Below are 25,268 nucleotides of genomic sequence, written 5' to 3' on the forward strand. Positions count from 1 at the left end.
ATGTCACCTTGGATGCGCTTTGCCTAGACGGCCAATTCCTCTAAATCACGGAAGCGGCTGCCACGCAGGTACGCCAAAAAAGGCGGGTGTGCCTGCCTGATCACCCGTTCGACGCGCTCCTCATTCGAGACTCTGGGCTCAGCGATAGAAAAAAGGTCTTCCATCGCGCGTACGTACTCCTGAAGCGACTCATCAGGAGCTCGTGTGCGGACCTCGAGCTCGCGCCACATCATACTCTCATAGTCAGCAGGTAAGAATTCGCGCAGGAAGGCCGCGCGAAACTCATCAAGGGTTGCTGCTCGGTAGCCGAAAAGCCGATGCCACCTGGCCGCCGTGTCAGTCAGTGCAGCCGGGGCAACGCGTCCGAGCACTTCCTAGTTGTCTAGACCCATGGCTCTCTGATAACGTGTGAGGGAGTCCAGGTAATTTCTTGCACTTTGCAGATCACCATACCCGCTATAGGTCGGAACGGCCAACATGACAGCGGGATGAGGGCTTTTCGGAACGGCCAAAAGCGTTTGGACTGCCCCCGTGAGTGCCTCAATCATTTGGCCAGCATTTTGCAGCAGCGTCCGTGCGCCCGCTTCAAAGGAAGCTGTCGGTGCATTAGCGGCGCGGGTGAGCGATGGGGGAACTGTCTCCGAGCTCGATAAGCGGCGCGGTTTCAAAATGGATACCGGTCGTCGCGACATTGGGGAGCACCTGTTGTTCACAGCTGACTCTCGGGGCAGCTTCACGTGAAATTGCTAGGCCGCTTGCGGCTAGTGGTGCAGGTGCGTGCTTGAAATGAGCTTGGCTGCTAGGTTGCGTAGCAGCCAGCGGGCAAAATTCGGCAACGGCTGAGGCCGCGGTGCCGTTCTGCGCCCCGGAAGCTCCACTGAGAGCCGTTTCGGAGCGCTGTGACATGGAACTGCCATGCATTCCAAAGGGAGCAGTAGTAGTCCAATTCGCCAGTGTGCACTGTTCGGGTCGGGCTATGGCCCCTGACCCAAAACACGCTACCTCTCCAGTAGGAGCTGTTACGTAGCGCCTCGTGTCATCCCGAATGGGGCTTGTGACAAGTGAGGGTGCGCGATTGTGATGCTCAAGGGGGGCCCTAGCTCTATTCTCTAGCAATGCGGTATCTGCTAAAAGCGTCAGCGGACAGAACTCACGCGAAGCAGACATAACGCGGGTAAACGCAACGAGCCTGATTCGCAAAGGTGGGCTGACTCGGATAAGACTAATCAAAGGCTTAATGAGCCTTTGATACAGCGTTGGGCGCCAGTATGATGACCCTGCTACTCACCGTAGCGGATGATCACCGTGGGTTCACGCTTATCGAGCCACAGGGCCGCGACTCCGTCACTTACTCGCGTGTAGCGCAATGCTCCACGCGCGCTCAACTAATAAGGCGTTTAGCGCGGCGCGGCAAACAGGCAGTGTTCCAATACAAAACACACAACACTTTATTGCCTCTGGCGGCACCCCGAACAACAGTACAACGTCTGCCCCCGGGACGCGGGTAGCAAAGGCACCCACACGCGGACGTTCTCAATAAGGGGAAAACCGCGAGCACGTCGCAGCTGGCAATGGCGAGCTTTGACACGCCGGTCGGGAAAAGGTCCCTCGCGGCTATGCTTCGCACTCTCACAATGGCCAATGGGCCTGGTCGCGAGTGTTAGGGCAAACCTCGTTCGCGTAGGCCTACGGCAAGTGCGGCTCAGTGTAGTACGACCACTTCAAGCACTAGGCACCGCTGTGGGCTTAGCGTATGCTACCGAAGCTAGCACTCAAGTAAACACGCCTGCTGAGGTGCCAAAGGCCACCCCAGGTAGGCTACAGTCCGGCGATTCCCAAAGGGGACGCGGACGAAGGAAAACACGTGCTTACCCGGCACCGACCACGGAGAAGAGAGCGCTCCCTCGGCACGCGCGTACTGCGTGCCGTGCCCGCACGTGGCGCCATCTATCGCCACCCGCCGTTATCAGAGCAGAAAGAGCAAAAGGGTGTGGCCGTGCGACGGAATGCCCGCAAAATGGTCGCAAGCGCGTTTCAGATCCCCACAACACTCAAACAACGTGTCATAGTGTGCTGGGTGCCATCACATCACGAGATCTAAGGCAATGTAATGGGGGACTGGCTTGCCACATCTGTTCACGAAAAAACTGTCAATACATCTATAGCCATCCCCACACTTGACCCAAAACCATTTCTCAAACAGCTCAGAAGCCTATTGGCAGAGCACGTGGGATAGCAAAAGAGAAAATAAACTACATGTTATCAAGCTGCACCTTGGTAACTGGCCATCAGTAGCAAAGTCGCGCCACATAGACATATCATTTACAAGGCTAAAATTGCCCCGTCGCGGTGGTCTAGTGGCTAAAATACTCGGCTGCTGACCCGCAGGTCGCGAAATCGAATCACGGCTGCGGCAGCTGCATTTCTGATGGAGGCGAAAATGTTGTAGGCCCGTGTGCTCAGATTTGGGTGCATGTTAATAACCCCAGGTGGTCGAAATTTCCAGAGCCCTCCACTGCGGTGTCTCTCATAATCATATAGTGGTTTTGGGACGTTAAACCCCACATATAAATCAATCAATCAATTACAAGGCTAAGATTAGGACACAGACACAGTACACATTTATATCTTCTGTCTGGTAGTGATCCACCCTTGGGCGAGAAATGTGGTGATTCACTCACCGTTATCCACATCTCAATCTAATGCAAGGAATTCCTGAGAGTTAATATCGCTTCATTTATTCATGTTCATCGGTAGCAATCCACTTTTCAAACATCAGTCACTGCTCGCGTTTTTAAAAGATGTTCATAACTTTTATGTTATCTATTTTGGTAATCTGCCGCTCGACTTCTGAAGAGACGTTGCTGCTGTGACAGATTCACTACAAAGCACCTGTCTCACGGCTTTTGGTAACAAGGGCGTTGCAGAGACATTCGTGCTCTATCATCTTTCCTTAACTTTATTATTAGAACCGTTAGCCGCTCATTTCCACACTACACGTGTCATGTCACCCTCATGATTTTATTACTTTTGTGTTTTACCCGCTTTCAGCACGAAGAATTTTAGGCCCCTGTACAACCAGTAATCATACCCATTGCCCACATATTTTGTCTCGTGTAATGGCACTTTTTGGCCATCATATGGCCCTTGTGCCAAGAAGCACCAAATATCATCAGCATCATCAGAAAAGCACGTGTCCAGGCGAGACAGATTTGATAGCCTAAAAGAAGCTCTGAAGGAAATTTCCCCGATGTAAGGGGTGTTTTCCGGTAATTCGAAAGTAGTCTGCAAAGGCAATCTTCTAATCGGACTAGGTTAATTTTCCTCAGTCTATCTTTTACGGTTCGCACAGCTCTCCCTGCAAGCAGGCAACAACGAGTGGCTCGTTCGGTGGGACCAACCTACGATGGCAGCTAGGAGGTTGAGGAGACAGTCAACAATGTACGTGACAAACCTAGACATCGCATCGGAGAGAAGCCGATGTGAACCATAAGGTCGTACGATTGTGGTGATACCATATTGGATGAGGGGCAGTGGCCAGGGCTAAAAACGGATTTAGGCTAGTTTGCAGACCATTTTGCTACTACCGTTATAGGGGTAATTTCTCGCGTTAATGAGTGGAGGTTTCGTTTTCACTATCCATTTTTTGCCTTTTATCTTTTGGGTTATAAAGTGCGTGTTGTTTATGTCATGTCCATCTTCGACTCTCTCAATTCAATCTGATGCAAGTGCTCCCAAGATAAGTACGTGACACGCAGGTCCCTTGATGAGACCTAGTTTTGAGCTGAGACATCTGGAAACTCTGAGATTATATTTGAAATTCCTGCCTGGTGGTAGACGCCCGAGTGGTCAGTGGCTGAGAACAGGGGAGACTGCGTTGCTCTGAAAGAAATATTAAGTCACGGTCACATAAATTTGAACCAGAGCAATCTAGCGCTACCAATGGGCATTCCACGGTTGCACCTTCATATGATACAGGCCATAGGATCTCTCCAACATGTGGCAATTTTCTCGGATAGCATAACAGCTTTATGCATGATGGCTTCAGCAAAGGCTAATGGTGCTTGTGCTGCGCAAAAAGCTGACAGAACAGGACGTAGACCGGTGAGCTAGTGTGGGCAACCATTGCTACATCGATACCTCCCCGTGGGAAGTTGCGTCGTATTGGAGGCTTCACAGTTCCCTCTCGCGTTGATCTCAGCATCCATATGTACAGGCTCATCTGTTTCCTCTTTGGCAACAGCCAAGACTCGGCTGCGTATTCCCGAGGGTGCTTACTGAGTTCGAGACCTTGTGGTTTCATTGTGAAATTTTCGAGCAAGGTGCCCACGTCCACCGCAATGATAACAATGCGTGTTATTCTAACGGCAGGCATTGCTGTTGTGTCTGACACTGCCACAACGCCCGCCCACATTCATTGAGTACCAGTTAGCCTGGGGATGGCTGCACCTTGATTTTTACCACAGCTGATGCTTCTCCAGCCATTTTACTGGCGTCATTATCTGCCACTTCAGCGAGCGGACAGTGCCATGTGAAATGGTTTTAAAATGCTCATCATTCACACTGCCTCTTTAAAGACACCACCACACCTTGGCTCTCATCTCAATAATACAGCTCACTGTTTATGTTCAGCTTGTCATAAGTTAAAGAAACACTTTCTTCAGCCTTCTTTCATGCTTGGACGTAGCTCCAAAGTTCCATTATTATGTCTCGAATACAGACTGAAAAATCTTCACCTATGGAATAACTGGTTCCTTTCAACATGCAGCAGTTTTTCAAAACCCTAGTTACATCTCGAAAGTTGGCAAGTTTCATGGTTATCGGTCGTATTTTCTTGGCTGCTGGTTTCCCAAATCTGTGAGTTTTTTCACTAGCAGTAGGTTCTAGTTTCACAATTTTTTTGACAATTGTTTCATTTATAACTTCATCAAGGGAGCCGTCGCTTTTTTTTTTATTCTCAGCTACGCCATGTGTTAGTTGGGAGGCGGCCACGCCGCTCCAGCAGTAAACGTGACAGTCGGACCATGCCAACAGAAAAGAACAGCCAGTTTTATTCACACTCGTGAATATATATAGGAAAGTAAGGGGGAGAGGGAAGGGGGATAAGATTGTGCACATGCGCACTTGAGAGCTTGGGTCGCGTCGTTCAATGGGTTACAGCATTTCTTCCCCCTTAGTAGCCAAAACGCACGACCGGTTTCTTGGCTCGTGTGGAGCGACGTAGTACGTATGGTTGCGATTCTGGGGTACTCTGAGAGGTAGCCGGCGCCGTTGTTTCTAGTCGTACCGGCCCTGGGGAAACCGGTGTAGATGGCCTCGACATGTCGTCGGCTGCTGGCGTTTCAGCTGGGCTCCGCTTGCGAACTTGATCCACGTGGCGGCGGACAAGGCCATCCACAGTCTTTACCTCCAGGAGGCGAGTGCCACGCGTAGCCTCCACTGTGCCTGGGAACCACTTGTCTCCGGCGCCGTAATTTCGCACGTACACGTAGTCTCCTGGTGCGAAATTCCAGCCTGGGTCACTCGCAGCTTTGGCAGGATAGACTCTGGAAGGAAAAGACATCTCCATTCTTGTGCGCAGACGGTATCCTAATAGCCTCTCTGAGGGAGAAGGACCCTCCTGGTGTGGTGCGTTCCGATAATTGCACAATACACGTGCCAGTGAGGTGAGGAGGCAAGTGCCGCCTATCTTCTTCAAGCCATCTTTGATAGTGCGCACGGCTCGCTCTGCTAGTCCATTACTCTGGGGGTGATAGGGAGGTGTTCGAATATGCGCAATGCCATTGCGCTCCATGAACTGCTCGAACTCTCGTGCCGTGAATGGCGTCCCGTTGTCAGAAACCACCGTGCGCGGTATACCAAAACGGCTAAATATCGTTCTGAGGGCCTCGACTGTGCTATGCGAGTTGGCCTGCGACACGGGAAGCGCCTCAATCCACTTGGTGTGCGCGTCGACAACGATGAGTAACATTTTCCCTTTTACTGGTCCCGCATAGTCCACATGTAACCGCGACCACCTTTCGTGCGTCTCGGGCCAATTTACTGGTTCTTTTGCCTGAGCCATCGGCAACGCTTGCACACAGTTTTGGCATGTCGCCGCAACGCGCTCGATGTCTTGCTCTACGCCGGGCCACCAAAATAGCGATCTGGCCTTCGCCTTCATGGTGGAAATTCCTTGGTGGGCTTCATGCAGTAGCCTTAGCACTTCGCCTTCATGGTGGAAATTCCTTGGTGGGCTTCATGCAGTAGCCTTAGCAACTTCCCGCGTGCTGCTGTCGGCACTACAAAGCGATGGCCCCAGTAAAGAAGTTCTTCACTAACAGACAGCTCATGCCACCTTTTGTAAAAATCGGCGATTTCTGTAGTTTCCGTGTCGAGTTTTTTCGGCCAACCTTCCCGGATATACTTGCGTACCTGGAAAAGTACCTCATCCGCGACGGCGAGTGCCTGGAGTTCCTTCCATGGCAGGGCCGGCTGATCCCACTGGTCCAGGGTCAGAACTTGAGCTTCGTCCTCCTGGTCCACTTCTTCCTGCAACGGTTGGGGTAGACGGCTAAGAGCATCAGCATTGCACATGAGTTTACCCGGTCGATGTTGCAACCGATAACGGTAGGCACCAAGTATGATGGCCCAACGCTGAATGCGCGCAGCGGCCATAGCCGGCGTCTGACGATCCGCTCTTAGGAGACCCAACAGTGGTTGATGGTCGGTTAGAAGCGTGAACTGTCTGCCCAGCAGATAATCTCGGAATCGCATGACGCCATAAACCAGAGCCAACGCCTCACGTTCAATCTGTGCATAATTCTTTTCTGCGGCAGTAAGCGTCCTGGATCGAAATCCAAGGGGCTGATACTGTCCTTCAATTCGGTGGAATAGTGCCGCTCCCACACCGTAGGGTGACGCGTCGCACTCCAGAAATAGCTCTCGTGCGGGATCGAAGTGAGTTAACACAGGCGCGGAACACAAAACAGCTTTTGCTTTTCGGAAGGCATCGTTTTCGCGCTCATCCCAAGACCATTTCGATTTCTTTTCCAGAAGAAGGTATAGGGGACTCAGGAGCGTGGACAGATTAGGCAAGAATTTATTGTAGAAAGTTAGCATGCCCAAAAAAGACCGCAATTCCGTGACATTGTGAGGAGTCGGTGCCAGCTTAATTGCTTCGATGTTCTTGTCTGACGGGTGCAACCCTGCCGCGTCAATTCTGTGTCCTAGATACGTAACTGACTCCTCACCTATTCGGCACTTGTCCGCGCGGAGCTTCACGCCGTACTCCCTGAACCGCTGCAAGACTGCTTGCAGGTTCTAAGTTGGCTTATCGTTCGCATCTGCTATCAGGACGTCGTCTAAGTACGCTTGAACCCCTGGGAGGCCTTGCAGCACCTGCTCAATTGTTCGTTGAAAAATCGCAGGGGCCGAGGCTATCCCAAACGGTAGCCTGTTATAACAAAAGAGGCCCTTGTGAGTGTTTATAACCGCTAACTTGCGCGAATCTTCGTCTAGAAGAATTTGGTTGTAGGCATCACGTAGATCCAAGATACTGAACTGCTGCCCTCCACGAAGCGTAGCGAAAATGTCGTCCACTACGGGTAGAGGATAACTTTCCATTTCACATACTGGGTTTAGAGTAACTTTGAAATCGCCACAGATGCGGACTGTTCCGTCACGTTTCAGCACTGGCACCACCGGGGTTGCCCATTCTGAATAGGAAACTGGCGTAATAATGCCTTCGGCCACGAGTCGATCTAGCTCGGCGGACACTTTGTCTAGCAAAGAAAATGGAATTTTTCTTGCCTTACAGAACCTTGGGGTTGCTCCGTCCTTTATATGAAGCCGTGCTGGTGGTCCCTTGATGGCTCCCAGGCCCTCCGCAAAAAGGTCTGCGTACTGTTCCAGCACGGGTGCCGCTGTCCGACTCTCCAGCTTCCCGTCCGATGAGAGTGACGCGATGTGAAGAAGCGGTGCCCCTTGTGTCTCGAGCATCTGTAACAGGTCACGGCCGCAAAGGCTAGGACCTTCGCAGTCTAACACAACGAGATCGCAGTCAACTGTTGCAGACTTGTAGGAAGCTTGCATTTTGACAATGCCCCGCACTGGTATCTTCCCAAGATAGCATGACAGAGTTAATGCAGCTTTACAAAGCGGTGGCCACTTATGACGATAGGCTTCGTATATCGCTTTAGGCACTACGCAGACAGGTGAACCTGTGTCGATTATCATATTCAGTGGCACTCCGTTCCATGTAACCTGCTTGTGTAGGGGCGGAACCAGGCTTCCATTACCCTTCACTGACCATATTTGTAGTGCGTTACAATCGTTATCTTCACTTTCCGCTGAACACTCTGTTATCGCGAAGGTTCTGTTGGTGGTGGCTGTCCGGGAGCATACTCGCGCCAAGTGACCTTGTCGCCCACATTTGTAGCACCTGCGCCGTCGTAATGAGCATTCCCTGGCTTGATGTCCCTGTTTGCCACAGCAGCTGCAGTGCTGCGATAAGCTGCTCCGTTCGCTCCTGCTGATTTCGGGTTGCCTGCTACGCTGCACGTTGAACACCCCAACGGCGTCACCTTGCCCGGTCATCTGTTGCGACCCTAACTCCGCGCTTTCGGCTGCTAGAGCTAGTGCTTCCGCTTCTGCCAGCGTCAAGTCCTTTTTGGCTAATAGTTGTTTCTGCAGGTTTTTCGAGCGTACTCCACAAACAATGCGGTCCCTCAGCATTCGCTCCAACATTGAAGAGAAGTTGCAGTTATGCGCTAGCTTGCGAATCTCGACGATAAACGCCTGCACGGACTCCCCTTCTTGTTGGTTTCGGTGAAAGAACTTGAAGCTTTCTGATATCTCGTTAGGGGACGGATCATAGTGCTCGTTCAAGGTTGAAACAACTTCTTCGTAACTCAGCGAGCTTGGTTTTCGCGGTGCGATTCTGCCGCAAAGGATTTCAACGGTCCTCGATCCTAACGCAGCCACCAACAAGGCCCTTTTCTTCGCGTCGTCCGTAACTTCGTTCGCTTCGAAGTAGGCGTCAATCTTAACGAGATACGCTTGCCACTTATCTGTCTCCTCTGCAAAATCCGGAAGCTTGAGGGCCATGGCTGCGGGCGGGCTGATGGGCGTCTTCGTCTTGGTCTCGCCGCTGGCGCCCGGCTTACACGTATCGGTGGGTATTCTCGTCGCCACTGTTAGTTGGGTGGCGGCCACGCCAGTTGGGAGGCGGCCACGCCGCTCCAGCAGTAAACGTGACAGTCGGACCATGCCAACAGAAAAGAACAGCCAGTTTTATTCACACTCGTGAATATATATAGGAAAGTAAGGGGGAGAGGGAAGGGGGATAAGATTGTGCACATGCGCACTTGAGAGCTTGGGTCGCGTCGTTCAATGGGTTACAGCACCATGAATGATGAGGTTCGACCTTCTGGAATAATTTTTCAGAGCATCTACGTTAAGTCCAAGGGTACATATAGTTTTCTGCTAAATAGCCGGGCCACTAATACAAGCCACTATTGTGCCATCTAATGCCGTGAGCAGATACAACTTGGATTCAATTTCGGGTAATCATTCTCTCTTGATTCCCTTCAGGTCATCAGCAATCAGTTGTAGTTGCCTAGAAATAGTATGGATATTGGGATTGGGGTTAGTTTTAATGCCACCACATAATAATAAAAAAAGTCACAGTTTCGCTGCTAGCAATGGATGCGATAGCAGCAAGTTAGAATGTAATGCTGAGAACGGCAAGAAAATCAAAACGTGCAGCACGCTGCTCACGCACAAACAACGCATGAAAACAACATACACAGTACGAGAGGAAACAAGCAACGTTTACTGGGTGATGAAGAGAGCCACATCACACGATCTGTGAGCGGTAATCGCACAACGTAAGGCTTATCTGAGTCTGCGCGCAATTTCTGCACACACGCAGCAACGACGACTTCTAGGCCTTTACCTCCCTTTTGAGGGATTCATTTTATGCTCACATGTTTCGATGGGATTTGAATGGCGTAGGATTCCCTTTCCAGGCGGCTTACCCCTGAGAAAGCCGAGTGTCAGGCCGGGGGACGCCTGTGCCCATTTTGTGAAACCGGTGGGTATCCGGCGGCACCTGGGTTCGAACCCACGACCTCCTGCAGCCGAAGCGGACACTCTACCACGAAGCCACGGCTGCGGTCCGGGTGATGAGTAAAGGAGAGGCACGAGGTGCGTGCTCAATGTGGAAGCACGGAGAGGGTACGCGAGGAGAAAAGAGTCGCACAAGGGTACACGCACCAGCCACACAGATGCAAGAGTCGCGACTCGAGCCGAGAAAAAAAAAAAAAATTCGAGAGGATGAGCTGGCACTGGGTGTTGGTACGCCCAGCTGCGAAGATGTGGGAAACGAGCATCGCTACCGCGATGAAAGCAGTAGAGCCGCCCGATTTTGAGGCTGTCGGCAAAGAGATTCGGGGAGTGGCTGTCGATAGCGGAAGAATTGAGCGAGAAACCAGACATGACCAATCGAGACATTGACGAGCACCGTGTTAGTTGTGACATTCAAGGCTATCGTCGTACTTCTCATGGTGCTTCTCATTGCCTTACTTGTCGCAGCTGACACACTGCTCGTCAATGTCTCGATTGGTCATGTTGGGTCTCTCGCTTGACGCTCTTGGTGGACATCACGGTTTCTGCCGCTGCCAACTGGTCGTTTGTCATCGTCATTGCCTGGCATCATTGCTGATGTGGTGGAGGCCTCCGAGGTTAGGCCTCATGGTGGCAGGCGATACCCGGCGCTGCACGCTGACGTGACCAACCAAGGCCTGCCTTCAGTGGCTTTCTTCAAAGGGGGTTTTGGCCAGGAATGCCGGTGCTTGCTTTGCGTGGTTACTGCATCTTTAGCAGCCCCACTCAAACCAGGTCTAGCTCTCATGCCACCTCTCGGAACGCTTGTGTCACAGGTTGCCGAGCCACTATCCTGCGGCTCCCATCGCTAGTACGCTCTCTGGCGAGGAGACCTGCTTCTTTGAAGCCCACGTCGACAATGCCAGCTTGTCGTCCTTTGCGCGCCAATCGCAGCTTGGGTCAGACGCCTCAGGAGTCGCGTTATGGTGCATGTGCTCCCCCCGTTTCCAATATTTTCTGAACTTTGTCGTCTTTGTCTCCAAGGGGCTCTTACTCACAACACTGTGGCTTCTGCAAATCTACCGTGACATTCCGAGCAAGCCAAAATGAAGTCGAAATGGCCAGCAAAGTGAGGAGGGTGGCGCTATCTCAGAACGGCACCAATATTCAAGATGGCGGCAGAATTTTTTTGCCAAAGAAAAAAAGCGAGGTGCTCATGCTTTAAAATTTTTTTACAGTGAACCTTATTTAGGGTCAGGATTTGTTTTAGCATTTAATCACTTTCAAAATCATCAAAAGACTCCACCAAGTCATTTGCAAAAGGCAGGTCGCAGCATTTCGCTTGAAGTTCGCCGTTGTGTTCTGGCACCGCAGCTCCAACATCGGTCAACCCGCTGTGCAGGTTGCTGTCCTACATGCTATCGAGCGTGTTACTAATGCGACATCTCTTGAAGAACCGTGCCGCCGTCTTCGTCAGGTACAGCGGCTCATGCCTCGGCAACAAAATCGAATACGTGTTGCCACAACAGCTTCTTCAAGTTTCCTTTTGGTGTTCATGCTTTCTCACACATACACTTTTTCCACAAACGCTGCAAGGTAGACTTGAACTACTTATTCTAATACATGTCAGCAGGCTGCAGGATGCTCGTGCACCCCGCACGTTGTTTCTCCTGTTGGCAGGTTGTCTATTCGCACCATCGTCTGATCCATGTTGGCCATGTTATATAAGGTGTAGCCATTGTGCCGTCGCATTGAGTTCGCGAAAGACATGTCATGAGTAAGAGAGCACAAGGCACGTGTCGGGTGCTGGAATGCGGCGCTCATGCGCAAGACCTCCGATTGCGTGCTTAAGTGCCATGTTCACGAACGAGATTGGACAGAAGAGTTTGAGCAGTGCGGCACATTGCAACACCGAACTGTAGTTTGTAGCTATTTATCAAATGGCTGGAGGCTACGAAGTTTTCTAACTGCATGCTGTTGGCAATTTCGACAGCCTTTTCAGTAAGAATCCGGTTGCTGACAGCACGTCCTGCACTTCTTTTGTACCCAAGGTACTTCAAGAATGCATCGTCCACGGTTCGCTGAACAATGGTGTATCGTTGCTGAGCTTCCGTCGAAGTTTTGTCTTTCCGTAGTTTAGCTACAGCAATAAAAATATATACAGAAAAACTGGTCGCTAAATGAATATCTTTAAGGGTCATTCAATCAAATTGCATAAAAATTTATTGCGTCCTACAAAACACAAATCACTGTGTTGCGGGCCCCTTCCACGTGGGGAGCGACAGCCACCTCCCAGGCTTGGTGGACAGCCTCGAGCCGATCTGCTAAGGACGAGCTTCGGATTTCCTCCCATCTTGCAGAGGTCATCATCATCATCATCAGCCTGACTACTTCCACTGCAGGACAAAGGCTTCTCCCATGTTCCGCCAGTTAACCCAGTCCTTGGGTAACCTCCCACATGCATACGTCAAATAACTTGCAGAGGTGGTGCTTGGTAAATGAGCTAATTTGGTACAATGCCAGAGCATAAGTTCTAATGAAGCTATTTCCCCACAATGTGGGAGAAGGTTACTTGGTGTCAGGGTTGACACAAAAAAATGGCAGAAGAGGAAAAAGAACAAAATAAACGTACTGAACCCGAACAAGAGAACAAATAGAAAGAGAAAAAAAAAGACTGCGCGCAAACACGAGAGGTTGGACGAGCGCACGCACAGGAGAAGTATGGCGTGGACGATGAAGAAGATGGCAGATGTTCGAGGCAGCCTGGGTTCTGCCCCAGGAATGGGATTCTTCAAGAGCCCCCCGAGTTTGTACCTCGGCGAGCTTTTATCTTCGTGGCTCCAGTCCTCGAGCTAGTAAGGGGTGCAGCGAGCGGCGGAAACAGATTAGCGTCACGTCGCCTACTTTCAACAAGCCCAGGCTCGCGAACGCCCTCCTGCCATGTCAACAGCACATGAGCCAGGGCGGTCTTGGAGGTGCCCGGAGTTTCTGCCAGAACTGTGAGCTGCACCACAGAATAGGAACGACGTCGCGTATGTTGCCTGTTTTACGGAAGGGTCCTTTCACACCAGCAGAAGCAACAGCTTGGACAGATGCGATGAGCGACGCTCCAGTGTCAGTGGACGACACCTTACATCCCGTTCGTCCTAGAGATGTTAGTGGCTGAGTGGGAGGGACTATAGAGACGCACGTAAGACTCGCGCATAGTGGGACATTTTAACTACAGTCAAGCCCGCTTATAACGAGCCTGAGCGTGACGTGGCATTTGTTCGCTGTATCTCGAAGTTCGTAGTAAATGAAACGGAGCTTTTAAAAAAAAAGTTACGAGTGAAAACACAAACTTTGTTTGCCCCAAAAAGTCCATGATGCACGTGTTTCAAAGAACAAAAGCGATGAAGGCGGTCTGGAGTTCATTTAAAACGGCAGAGGGCTCGTTTGCCGAGGCCCGTGGCATAAGTTGCATGAGGCACCAGCTCCAAAGTTTCGACGTTCTCGCAATCCGATTCCTCCAAATCGTTCTCACCATGTACTTCATTCACTATGCCCTAATCTGTGCACGGTTTTCCAGTGTGGGCATCATCATCGGCGGTAATTAAATCCTTGCAGCAGATGTCCCAGCCGCTCTCCCAGGTCGGAGTTGACGACGCGCTGCCACAAATCGCCGCCTCAGTGGTTCTGTTCGGAAGCGTCCGGCTTGGCATCGGGCCCGTCGTCGACCAAGTCGGCCTTGCAAAAACAGTTTAGCGCGCATGTAGTCGTCACCGCCGCCCAGGAATTATTCACCATCTCCACAGCTGAATACCGGGACGCCCGAAGCGGCAAGTTGGCTGCCAGGTGGTCAACAGCTATGAGCAAGCGCTCCGCAACCTGGCACCTAACGCGTGAATTACGCTCAAGCCAAGCGGTCACACTTTCGAGGTTTTGCTGAGTGGCACAAAAAAGCGTTCTGGTTCCCCCGTCTGCCATAATGACCACACACACACACACCAAGAGCGAGCAAGATGAGCACACGCGACACACATGCCAGAATGCATGGAGCAGCTGTGGGTCCGTTTCGAGTCAGAAAATGAAAATAATTCGAGCCAGCGTGGCGGGCGTCGCGCAGTGGTGGAGACGGGCGAAGGGGTTGTGGCAGACTTGCGAGAGAAGGGCAAGGAGTCGCAATAAAGAGAAAGGAGGATACAGTGGGAGGGTGACCTTGAAAATCAAAACACACGGTAAGGAGCCAGGTTGGGTAGCTTGCTTGAAAGGTCCCCGAAACTTGCATGTAGAAAAACTTGGAAAGAGTGCATGGCCGCCTGAATCAGTGCACGCGGCGGTGTTCGAAGAATTGGCGGCCGTGGTCAAAAAATCGTTTTGTTGAGCCGGCGGGTTTGCGTTGTAAGGTCTCGAAATGGCGAGCGAATGCCACGCCACGCTCTTGGATTGAACGGACACAGTAGACGCCGTTGCGGCAAACAAACACAATATACATACATTTATTTAACTAATTTACAACAACGATATCGTCCGCCGAATGATACATCAGTCATTCTCAACACGCTAAGACATCCTTACACACAATTTCTATACACTCCAAAACATGGCAAACACACAATAACACACCCAAAGTGGCGTCGCCAACGCTTGACTTATCACGAGGGCCCCCCGACGCGCAGGCCCGCGGTGCCCCCCCCCCCCCCCCCCCGCCGAGGACCCACGCTATAGAAAACCGTTCACGGCAACAGCCACACGCCGAAGAGACTTGCTCAACCCTCGCCCGCCACAAAGGCCTGCCTTCCGCCAGGGGTCACCGCCGGCGCTACCACTCTACAAACAGTGGTACTCAACGCCATCTATCGTCCAGCGATTGTCACCCCTGAAATATGACTTCTGTGCAAGACACGTGCACTACGCGGCGCAAACAACTTTACAGGGGGTGTCAGCACCCCCACAGCGTGGCCTTACAAACTTCGATATTTCGCGATTCGTTCCGCGCAAATGAACAGCCATTTTCGTGTTTCAGCACGCGCACGAAGGCATGCTGAGTCGAGTGTGAAGTGAGCGAGAACAAGTCCTAAACGCGAAACGAATCGCAAATTATCAGAGTCGGTGAGGTAGCGTACGCGCGTGCACTAGATGCAGACTATCAGATACTGTCGGTGGCTGACGATGTTGGCAAATGGTCTGGTCACTCCATGCCGGCAGGGCCAACGACAGTACCAGCGAATTAAAACAGGGTAGACAGCCAACCGGTCTTCAATAGGTCGGCGACAGTGTGAAAACACAAGCCTCGTCTGGCGATGCGGGGTGCTCAGAGTAGCAGGGGGACAAAGCACGGAGGGGTGCGTAACAAAAAGTGGTCGTGGAGAGCGGCAACTAGAGGGGCGCGGAGGCAGGGTCGGCGTTTAACAATAAGAATGTATGGGCACCTCGCCGATGCCTAATCGGTGGTCGAAATTGGTTTCCCGGGAAGTCAGCGAACCGCTGACTCAGTTCGCTGTAACCAATCAGCGGTGCTCCGAGACGTTCGTTGTAAGTGCGATTCAATTCCATTGAACCAATGTATATTTTTACGGTCATGCGGGTATTGTTCGTTTTAAGGGAAAGTTTGTTTTAAGTGGGGCCATTATATGTGGGCTCGACTGTATTGTGTTTTGGGGTACCGAATCGATTCTAGAGATTGTTAGTCTTCTGTGTTTACTGTATGTGTTTGAGTGTGTAATGAAGGGTGTTTCTGTGCCAACCATCTTAAGCCCCGCTTCATGCGCTAGTCCTGCTTGACTCAAACAAAACGTTCCCAGTTGCATCTTTCGTGACACTTGTGTTTAATTCAGGGTACGTGATGTGTCACATTTTTAAAGTAGTGTACGTCTGGGTTTACAATAGCCTCAATGTAAGTGCTTGGAGCCAAGTTAGATTTTTGGGAGGTGGAAAAAAAAATGCTTATGGACAGGTAGAAATGTTTTGTGAGCTCATTACATGTTGTGAGAATTTCCCAGCTATCCCCTTCACCAGTAGAACGCATGCTTGGGGAGGTGTGGTTGAGCAGGTGTCGCGCTGCCTCATGTGCTGCTTCATTGATATTGGGAGGGCTGTCGTTGATTTGTTCGAGGTGAGCTGGGAACCACCTCAGAAGATGATGTGTAATGTTCTTGTCCTGTAGTAATCTCAGTGTTTGTCATGACACCTTACCCTTTGCAAAGGCCCATAGTATTGCACTGGAATCACTGTGGATGACTTCATGTTATCCATCCTGAGTGCTAAAGCGATGGCAGCCTGTTCAGCAATGAATATGTCTTTCGTCCTGACCGTCGCCGAGCTGACGACACGGTCAGCCTCATCAACCGCTATGGCCACAAAAGCTTTCCTATTGGCCTAGGAAGCCGCGTCGCCCCGCCGCGGTGGTCTAGTGGCTAGGGTACTCGGCTGCTGACCCGCAGGGCGCGGGTTCGAATCCCGGCTGCGGCGGCTGCATTTCCGATGGAGGCGGAAATGTTGTAGGCCCATGTGCTCAGATTTGGGTGCACGTTAAAGAACCCCAGGTGGTCTAAATTTCCGGAGCCCTCCACTACGGCGTCTCTCATAATCATATAGTGGTTTTGGGACGTTAAACCCCACATATCAATCAATCTAGGAAGCCGCGTCAACAAAGACGGCCCCTCCTTTCTCGTTTAAGACTTGACAAAGTGTAGTCCTGGCCCTCGCTAGTCTTCATGCAATGTTGTGCTGTGCTCCTGATGCATGTTTTGGGGGATAGGAGATACCGTGATATTTTCTCTAATGTTATCGGGGATATCATTGAACTTGAGCCTAATCACTATTGAGTGCTGGCCCAGCTCTTGCAGGATCATTTTCTCTGTGATTGTTGTCGATAACCTTGCAAACTCTGCTCTCTCTTGGGCTTCTGTCATTTTTTTTTATCGTGTTGTGAATGCCAAGCTTCAGTAGACGCTCGGTGCTGGTGTGTGTGGGTAGGCCCAGGACCTTCTTGGCAACTTGCCTGAGGAGCGCATTCAGTTTCTCGGACTCTTCTATAGACACCTATGCATTGTTGCCTCACACGTGAAGTGTCTAAGAACAAGTGAATTCATATATAACGATTGATTATTTTGTTATAAATAAGGTCAACTGTATTCAGTTTCGGTTTTTCTCTGGCTATGTTAGTGTGAAAACTTTATCCTTGCATTTCCTATCCCTGAAATACCTCTCGAACTCTAAAATACCTCTCAAACTCTATGCAGGTCCCGACTATGCACAGGTTTTTACAGTATTGCAATGAGTATTGCTTGTTGCTTGTTCTACACGTGGCTGGCAAACTTGATTTTGACCAGTTTGGTTATCTCGATTTTTGTCTGGTTGTTTTCGCAATTTCAATAAAATGTTTTACTTTACCATGTTGTGTAAGAGGCCGTAAAATTTGTGAGCACAGGGTGTCGGTGAAGTAGACATGTCAACACGTGAACGTTTCTTCAAGGTCACCACTGAGGTCCACATGTTGAAACATCGGCTCGAGAGGCACTAAATATTCATGGATTTTTCATCTCATCAAGTCTTCATCTTTTCTTTTTTATGGTGACACAGCATGGTTGAATAGAGTTTTGCATTTCTGCAGGCAGTGCACGTGCATGGAGACGTGGAAGAGGCAGCGGACAATACACGGGATGCCTTGCAAGAGCTCTTGCGCACACTGGAGTCGGCAGCCACAGAGGCGGGTGTCGTCACAGGCCTGGTCGACTCGGTCAGCAAGGCCATGTACCGGCTGGAAGAGCGCTCCACCATCACCATCGGTGGTCTACGCTCCAGTGGCAGGTGCAGTGAACATGCTTTCTCAAATAAGGGCCACACCTTGATCTGTAAACTTGCAATGTTGTAAGATTGGAGGTTATTGATTGGTCAGTTGTTTGAAGCTACAGGCCAAACACATCCGCCCCTGGCTTATTGAACAATGTGCTGTCGTCAGCAAGAATGCTACAAAGCATGACCTGGACTTGTTTAACTGATACCAGCTGCGCTGAGTGCTGTTGTTGACCTAATACCTCGGTATGCTTGGAAAGTGTATCATGGTCTCGGCAACGGAACCCAAAGATACTAGCATCAATCAAACTGTTTCAGGACACGCTGAGGAGCATTCGTGTTAAGCTTGCTGGTAACTGTCTGTGCAAGTCTAGTAAAAGTCAAGTCTGATTGCTGAAAAATAATTTTCGCTAAATAAATTTTCAACCATCACCGTTAAGCATGTAAGCAAATGCACAGTGCACAAAATTCTCTTCACGAACAGTTATTGGGCAGATAGTGTGTTTTACCTTGCCGCGGTGGTCTAGTGGCTAAGGTACTCGGCTGCTGACCCGCAGGGCGCGGGTTCGAATCCCGGCTGCGGCGGCTGCATTTCCGATGGAGGCGGAAATGTTGTAGGCCCGTGTGCTCAGATTTGGGTGCACGTTAAAGAACCCCAGGTGGCCTAAATTTCCGGAGCCCTCCACTACGGCGTCTCTCATAATCATATAGTGGTTTGGGGACGTTAAACCCCACATATCAATCAATCAATCAGATAGTGTGTTTTGTATACAAGGTTAAGAGAACATGCCACAGACATATTGCATTCACGAGCCCACCTAGCTGCAGATGTGATCCCATATTTGATCAAACACAGAAGTTGGCTCATCGCAGGTATAAAAGAACACGGCGTATTTCATGCCTAAATACCACTATCACTTATATCTATTGCTCTCAGTTCGGCAGCCTTTAACATTATTAACAACTGCTAAGACTACACTTGCAGAACACTATCACCTGAAATGACTTGCTTTCACGAACATTATGTTTTGACACAGTCCCTGTTATTGTCACTGTTTTTGTGTATATCTTTGACCTGCTTTTGTACCACTTGTCCTATTCTGTTGTTTTCTTACTCATTTGGGCATTTCCCTCAACACTACTACATTACAATGCCATACCTGCCAACTGTCTTGCATTGTCTGGGAGACTCTTATATTTTGACTTAATCTCCCGATTGTACGAACTCTATCTCGAATCTCCCGAAAAATGCGTACAAATTCAGCTGGGAACGCATTCACATGCGTACCCAGCTGTTTCTACAGCGACAGTTGCAGTGCTGCATAAGAGCACTCCCCACTGCACTTACAGGTCATTGTGGCCGTACTGTAAAGTATATATTCTAGGCACCATATATAGTACCGCACATCTGGGTGAAGGCTGGCGGCCATGAGACCTGTTTACCACCGCACAGAAAGAAGGCAAGGAAAAAGGTACAACTTATGTCTGTTGGTCTTGGCCCCCGCATTTCATTGCTGCCCTATGCGTTCGTTGTGTTTGTTACAAATTCTGTTCCCTGTGCACCTGTGATGTAAAGGTTTCGCACTGCCTCAAGGCCGACGTAAAGGTGCCAATTGTGCCACAGTATTATGTTACGTTTGGGGTCAAGATTCCCCCCAAAAAGAATAACCCAGAGGGTTCGTACAGGTCCTTGAAAACCTACAAAACCCTTGAATTTGAAAAATTAATTTTCAAGCACCCTTGAAGTCCTGGAAAAATTTTTTCCTGTCCTTGAAAAATCCTTCAATTTCGGGAGCACTTTCATATCGACATTGTTACCTCCTAAACGTGGTAGATCGGCATGTCAGCCTGTCTCCATTTTCGAAGCAGTAATGTGGCGCGGGCGCAATGGTCCCGTTTTGCAAAAATGGACAAGAAAAAAATAGGCTAGTCTCATGGTGAGGGCAAAGCAATGAATTTGATGGCAAGAAGTTAGAATGTCACAAGAAAAAGGGCAAGCAACTTGATAAGTGCAACGCGCCGCTCAAACACAAAAAATGCACGAAATGAATGTGCACAGGGCGGTTGCTAATGAACAACAATCACAGCTTGACACTGGAAGTGTGCCTCTTAAACACCAAGAAGGATGCTAGAAAAAACCACACATATATCCACAGGATGAGTGTAAGTTTACCACTGTCACAGTTGATACTTGGTGTTTCAGCAGCCCGGTGCAAGTGTAAACTGCGCATAAGTAAACTTCGCAAGTGTAAACTGCGCAAATTTCAATGTTATTGCAAGTGCCATGGGGGTTTTCTTTGTATGCAAGGACACTCCACCCACATGAATGGTTAGACTCGCAAAACTGTGAGAATATATTTCAAGTCACTTTCTAGGTGTACTTAAATGCTCATTCTCTCAGTCTAGGCCCATCTCGAGTGCGTCCAACACTAACGTAGCTCTATAGGAAGGGCAATGAAAGTTGCAGTGACGTCACCCTAGATTTGTCGTGAAGTGAGTGACCTCCGGACATCCACCACGTATGTACTGGCCAACAATCATGGCTGCTTCAGCTAGCGCACGTTTGTTTTTCTCGTGCCATTTGGGACCTAAGCATCGCCTATGCTTTTACACGTGCCGGGGAAGCCACCGCGTTTTTCCTGTGGCTTGGATGAGGTTAAGGAAAAATTATTTAGTGCCACTGATGTGCCACTGACTTTGAAATTACAGGTCATTGTGTACATCAGTAATTATCATGCTGGAAACTGCACGAAAACATAATTTGACACTGCGTGCGCACTGGGATAGCATTGAAATGTTCTCACAACTGCGCAAAACGTCAGCACCGCGCCTACGCAAGGTAACCGCAAATGCTCTGTTGAAGTAGCATGAGTACTTGCAAAGAAATAAGGTCCAGCACATGCTGAAGAGGGCCACTAACTGAACTGACCAAGGTCGTCTCTAAGCATCGGTCATGCTTTCTTCTCGCGATGTTGCTGCCGCTGCTGGGTCTCAAAGAGCCAGGCGAAGGTGAAATCTGTGCTCGCATTGCTTTCCAGCCTCTCTAGCAAACACTTTCCTGAAAGCTTCCTGACACTTAAAGAAAGCATGTGTTGCATGTTTTTTGTGCGTGCAGTGTGTGAACTTGCAAAGTGGTGAACCCGCTGCTGGCTATCCTTGCAGATGACGTCAATGACGTGCATACCTCTTATACATTTGATTGTCTTTGTGTAAGGGAAATGACATTATGCTGATTGTTTGAATCTCCTTGATAAACTTCACCGAGGTCATAGTGGAGTAGCCTCAACCTCTGTTGTAAGACTTCATTGTGTGTCAAGCTTTTTTTTAATAATCTTTATAAAAGGTAAGTAACACTATACAATGAAAGATCCTCGCAGTTGCTAGTTAATCAACATTTTGTAGGTTCGTACACTCGCCACACACACAAAAAACTTGCTGCTTGCACTGTGTCCGCGATATATACGACAACTTGGATGTCTAGAGACCTCCGGAACACCTTCTGCATGCTAAAGCTCGGGCAGCGAGACAGCACGGCGATTGTATTGCCCTCTTGCGCATCAAGACTCGATGCGAACCCTCTGTACTGAAAAAATCTTCAGCCGCTTTTGTAAATTTTGTGTCCTGATCTTGAGAACCAAAGATTAGACATTTTTTATAATTGTGATAGCCATATATTTATTGTAAGTGCAATTAATTTGGCCATTTTTAGAAATTTTATGGAGTGAAAGAATTTCAACTTGGCATGCCACTCTGAGTCCTTGAAAAACTTGCACCAGGTACTGGAAAGCCCTTGAATATACTTGAATTTTCTCTTTGGAAACCTGTACGAACCCTAGACACCGTGCGCAAGTGAATACGCACACATCTTATCCTCGTCTCCATTCGTTGTGTCTGGCAAGAGCATGTGGAAGCGCGGCATAACCCGATGACAGGCCAGCGGACAGTGTGATAGTGACGGCTCTGGACCAAGCTTAAGGGAGCTTGACAGGAAGCTGCTTTCTCCCATGTTTATTGTGGTGTTCATAAAGAGGGGGAAGGAGAGTGATTGGTCGGCGTGACACGAGTCGCATAAGGCTCGAACGACATCACTTGGTGTACTAATGATGAGCTGACTGTGCAGTCAGCTACATGGTAAATCCATCTCCGACCTGGCGCTTTGCGATCAGGCAGCCTCTTGCAGTTTTGCCGAGCAAGCCAACAATAATATGTGCAATCAGTGTATTACTTTGGAGTTGCATCCCCACAGTTGCAGTCACGATTGCTCTTGAAGGGCTGCACGTTGACATTCTACCGTGCCATTGAAATTGCATTCCTGAACGAGCGAGCCCAGCTACAGTCGGAAGCTTTTTTAAATTTAGTTGAGGGCTTCGCCCGCCAACATCTACGCCAGTATGATGCTTTCGAACGAAGCACGCATGAAATTCACCGGTACAGCAACCAGGCACGCTCTCTTTGTCAGAGCCGCCCTAGCATTCCGCACACTCGTCAAATGAGCTTGCTATTTTCAGATACCGACGCTGCCGATGTTCAGTACAGCAAAAATTTACAGGATTGTGGTAATTGCGACGCATGTCACTGTGAACCGACGGCATGCCCCGCTAGCAGTAGAGCCTGCATCGGTTGTGGTAATTGCGGCACATGTCACTGTGAACCGATGGCATGCCCCGCTTAGCAGTAGAGCCTGCTTCGCATGCGGTTGCCATGGCCACTTGATGCGAGTGTATCACAGCAGGCCCACAGTACTAGAACAACGCCCGACTCACAGACAAGAGGTAGTTTCTCAACAAGATGCCTCAGATATTATTAGCCTACTCACTGTTCACAAAGACAAGCGCAATAGCGTTTACATTGATGTAGTAGTCATGCCAGTTGCCTTGAGCTCAGAAGTGCATGTCGCTAAGTTTTTGGTCGACACTGGATCAGCTGTGCCAATTATAAAGAAACAAGAATTTCGAAACATGTTTGAAGGGGTTCCGTTGACCAGCTCTGCCCTTACGTTGTTCGACTTGCTGCGCCGGAATATACTCGTGCTGGGCCAGTTTAGAGCAAGTATTTCATTTAAAGGCGAAACAGCCGGAATAGCGATTCATGTCACCTCAGCAGGAACTTCTCTTCCGGGTCTGGTTGCGGTGCAAGCTTTAGGACTGCACATTGTAGGCGCGCAGCTACGCTGTCTGTGCATGTCTGCTGAAGCTTCAGAGACCTTGAGTCAGAAAACAGCAACATTTGCGCATACGGGCGGCGTAGTTCTGCAAGCCCGCGGAAGTTCAATATAACACCTCTGTTATGAACTAAGTTTTCACACTTATTTTCACTGGACCTTGGCCTGGTGAGAGGGGGCTAGCATCACGTGAAAATGAAGTCGTCAGTGGCTATAGTGGGGCAAAAGCTGAGACGCTTTTCACTTTCCCGGCGCAAGCCAGTGAGCGACCAGCTTCAGCGGCTCCTCTCTGATGATGCAATTGAAAGGGCTAACGCCTATGAATGAATTACTTCTATGGTTGTCGTCCGAAAAAAAGATGACAGCATTCGCCAATGCGTTGACCTGAGAGAGTCCAACGAAGCGATTGTAGTTGATAGCTTTCCTTTGCCTCATACGGAGAAGCTACTGCACTCTTTTAATGAGGCTCGTTATTTCTCAAAGCTCGACTTGGCCTCTGCACATTACCAAGTTACCATTTATCCGGACAGCAGTGACCTCATGACTTTCATTATGCACGATGGCCTTTTCCGTTTTAAAAGAGTATGCTTCGGATTGGCATCTGCTCCAGCTGCACTTTAGCAACTTGTGACTACAATCCTGCAGGGTTGCAACCTACTACATAGACGATATCATTATCTTTGGCAGGACAGAGTCGGAGCATGTAAGAAACCTGGAGCAACTTCTGCTGTGCATCTCCGAAGTTGGACTCAAACTCAATGATGAGTGCATCTTTAGTGCATCAGGGCTTTCATTTCTTGGACACCATGTCAGTGCAGAAGGAATAGTGGCCCTTCAAGCAAAAGTTGAAGCAATTATACACGCTGCCACTCCCACAGATATAGGCATGCTGCATTCATATCTTGGTCTTGTGGAGTATTATGCCATGTTTATTTTCAACCTTGCCAAAGAGGTAGAATCTGTGCATAGGCTACTTTGCAAGGACGTTCATTTTGAATGGGATCTTTCTGCTAAACAAAGCTTTACAAAAGAAAAAGAACTCCTTGCATCGAGAAGAGTACTGCGATTGTTCAACCCAGCACTCCCGGTTATTGTAGCGACAGATGTGTCTGCATAAGGCCTGGGTGCAGTACTGCAATAAGTTGATGGTCCATCCATTCTAACTGTTGCACTCTCATCACGAATCTTGACAGCGACAAAAGTGCTCGACAAGAGAACTCAAGGCCCTGGCCTGCCTATGGGCATGCGAGAAATGGCACATTTACCTCTGGGGACGATCATTCACTTTGGTAACAGATCACCAGGCCCTTGTATCTTTGCTGTCAAGAGAAAGCACAGGACAACGACCACTTCGCATTGCAAGGTGGACTGCTCGGTTGCTGCGTTACAACTTCATTGTAAGTTCCCAGGTGGGGAATGCTACAAAGTAGCACATGCTTTGTCCCGGCTTTCTGTCCTAGGCACAGAAGACGGCCTTGAGATTGAAGAAGAAATAGTGGTGATCTATCGTAAGGTCTTCATTCCATATCAATGACCTCCGTATATAGTGCAGTCCACCTATAACGATATCGAGAAAACCTAAAAATATGATCGTTATAACCGGTGATCGTTATATCTGGACTGCCGCCAAAAAATCGTCGCCGGACGTACCTTTTGTAGCTCCAGGCTTCATTTCGCTATTTTCACCAATTAATAAATATTGTAGATAGTAGGATGTCAAAAACAAGACTTTATTTCTTACTCCGAAGAACGCATCACGGGTTCGCTTAGGAAGAGAGACTGACCGACGGCGGGGTGGGAGCAGTGGGAGGAAGAAAGCACAGCCAGAGGTACACAGCCGGAATGCCAACGAGGCCCCGCCCCGATGCCGCCGCGCCGCTTTGCTTTTCGCTTTTTTTATTTTCTCTCTCTTTCCCGCTTTCGTTCGGCAAGCTACGAGTAGCTTGCTGTCGTAGAAGGCGGGGAGCCGCGGAGCGCGGCGCTTTGCTTTTCGCAATTTTTTTTTTTTTAATTCTCTCAGCCTCTCTGCGGTCGACGCGCGGCGAGGCGCAAAACGTGACACAGCTGGCGCCATCTGTAGCGCGTCGCGCCAACTCGCCACGCTCTCCTCGGCTTTTTGAACGGCCGGGACGCGCTGCCGGCGCTGTGCTGCAGTGGCGGCAGGTACTCGCCTACGCTAACTTTTCGTCTTGTCTCGGCATAGTTCGTTTCAGAGGAACTTATCAATCTAAATGTTACGATTATT

The 25,268-nt window shown here is 49.6% G+C and overlaps 1 protein-coding gene across 4 annotated transcripts in view; it reads left to right on the forward strand.

The window, feature by feature from the left end:
* rhea (Talin_middle and talin-RS domain-containing protein rhea) overlaps positions 1-25,268 on the forward strand; it is a 908,869-nt gene that overhangs the window by 602,970 nt on the left and 280,631 nt on the right. For all 4 annotated transcript variants that reach the window (XM_037423602.2, XM_037423605.2, XM_037423603.2 and 1 more), the window contains exon 42: positions 17,681-17,877. In XM_037423602.2, coding sequence (XP_037279499.2) covers positions 17,681-17,877 — 197 coding nt within the window. The remainder of the gene's footprint in view (positions 1-17,680; positions 17,878-25,268) is intronic.

This window comes from Rhipicephalus microplus, chromosome 4, assembly GCF_043290135.1.
Source record: "Rhipicephalus microplus isolate Deutch F79 chromosome 4, USDA_Rmic, whole genome shotgun sequence".
Lineage (NCBI taxonomy): Eukaryota > Metazoa > Arthropoda > Arachnida > Ixodida > Ixodidae > Rhipicephalus > Rhipicephalus microplus.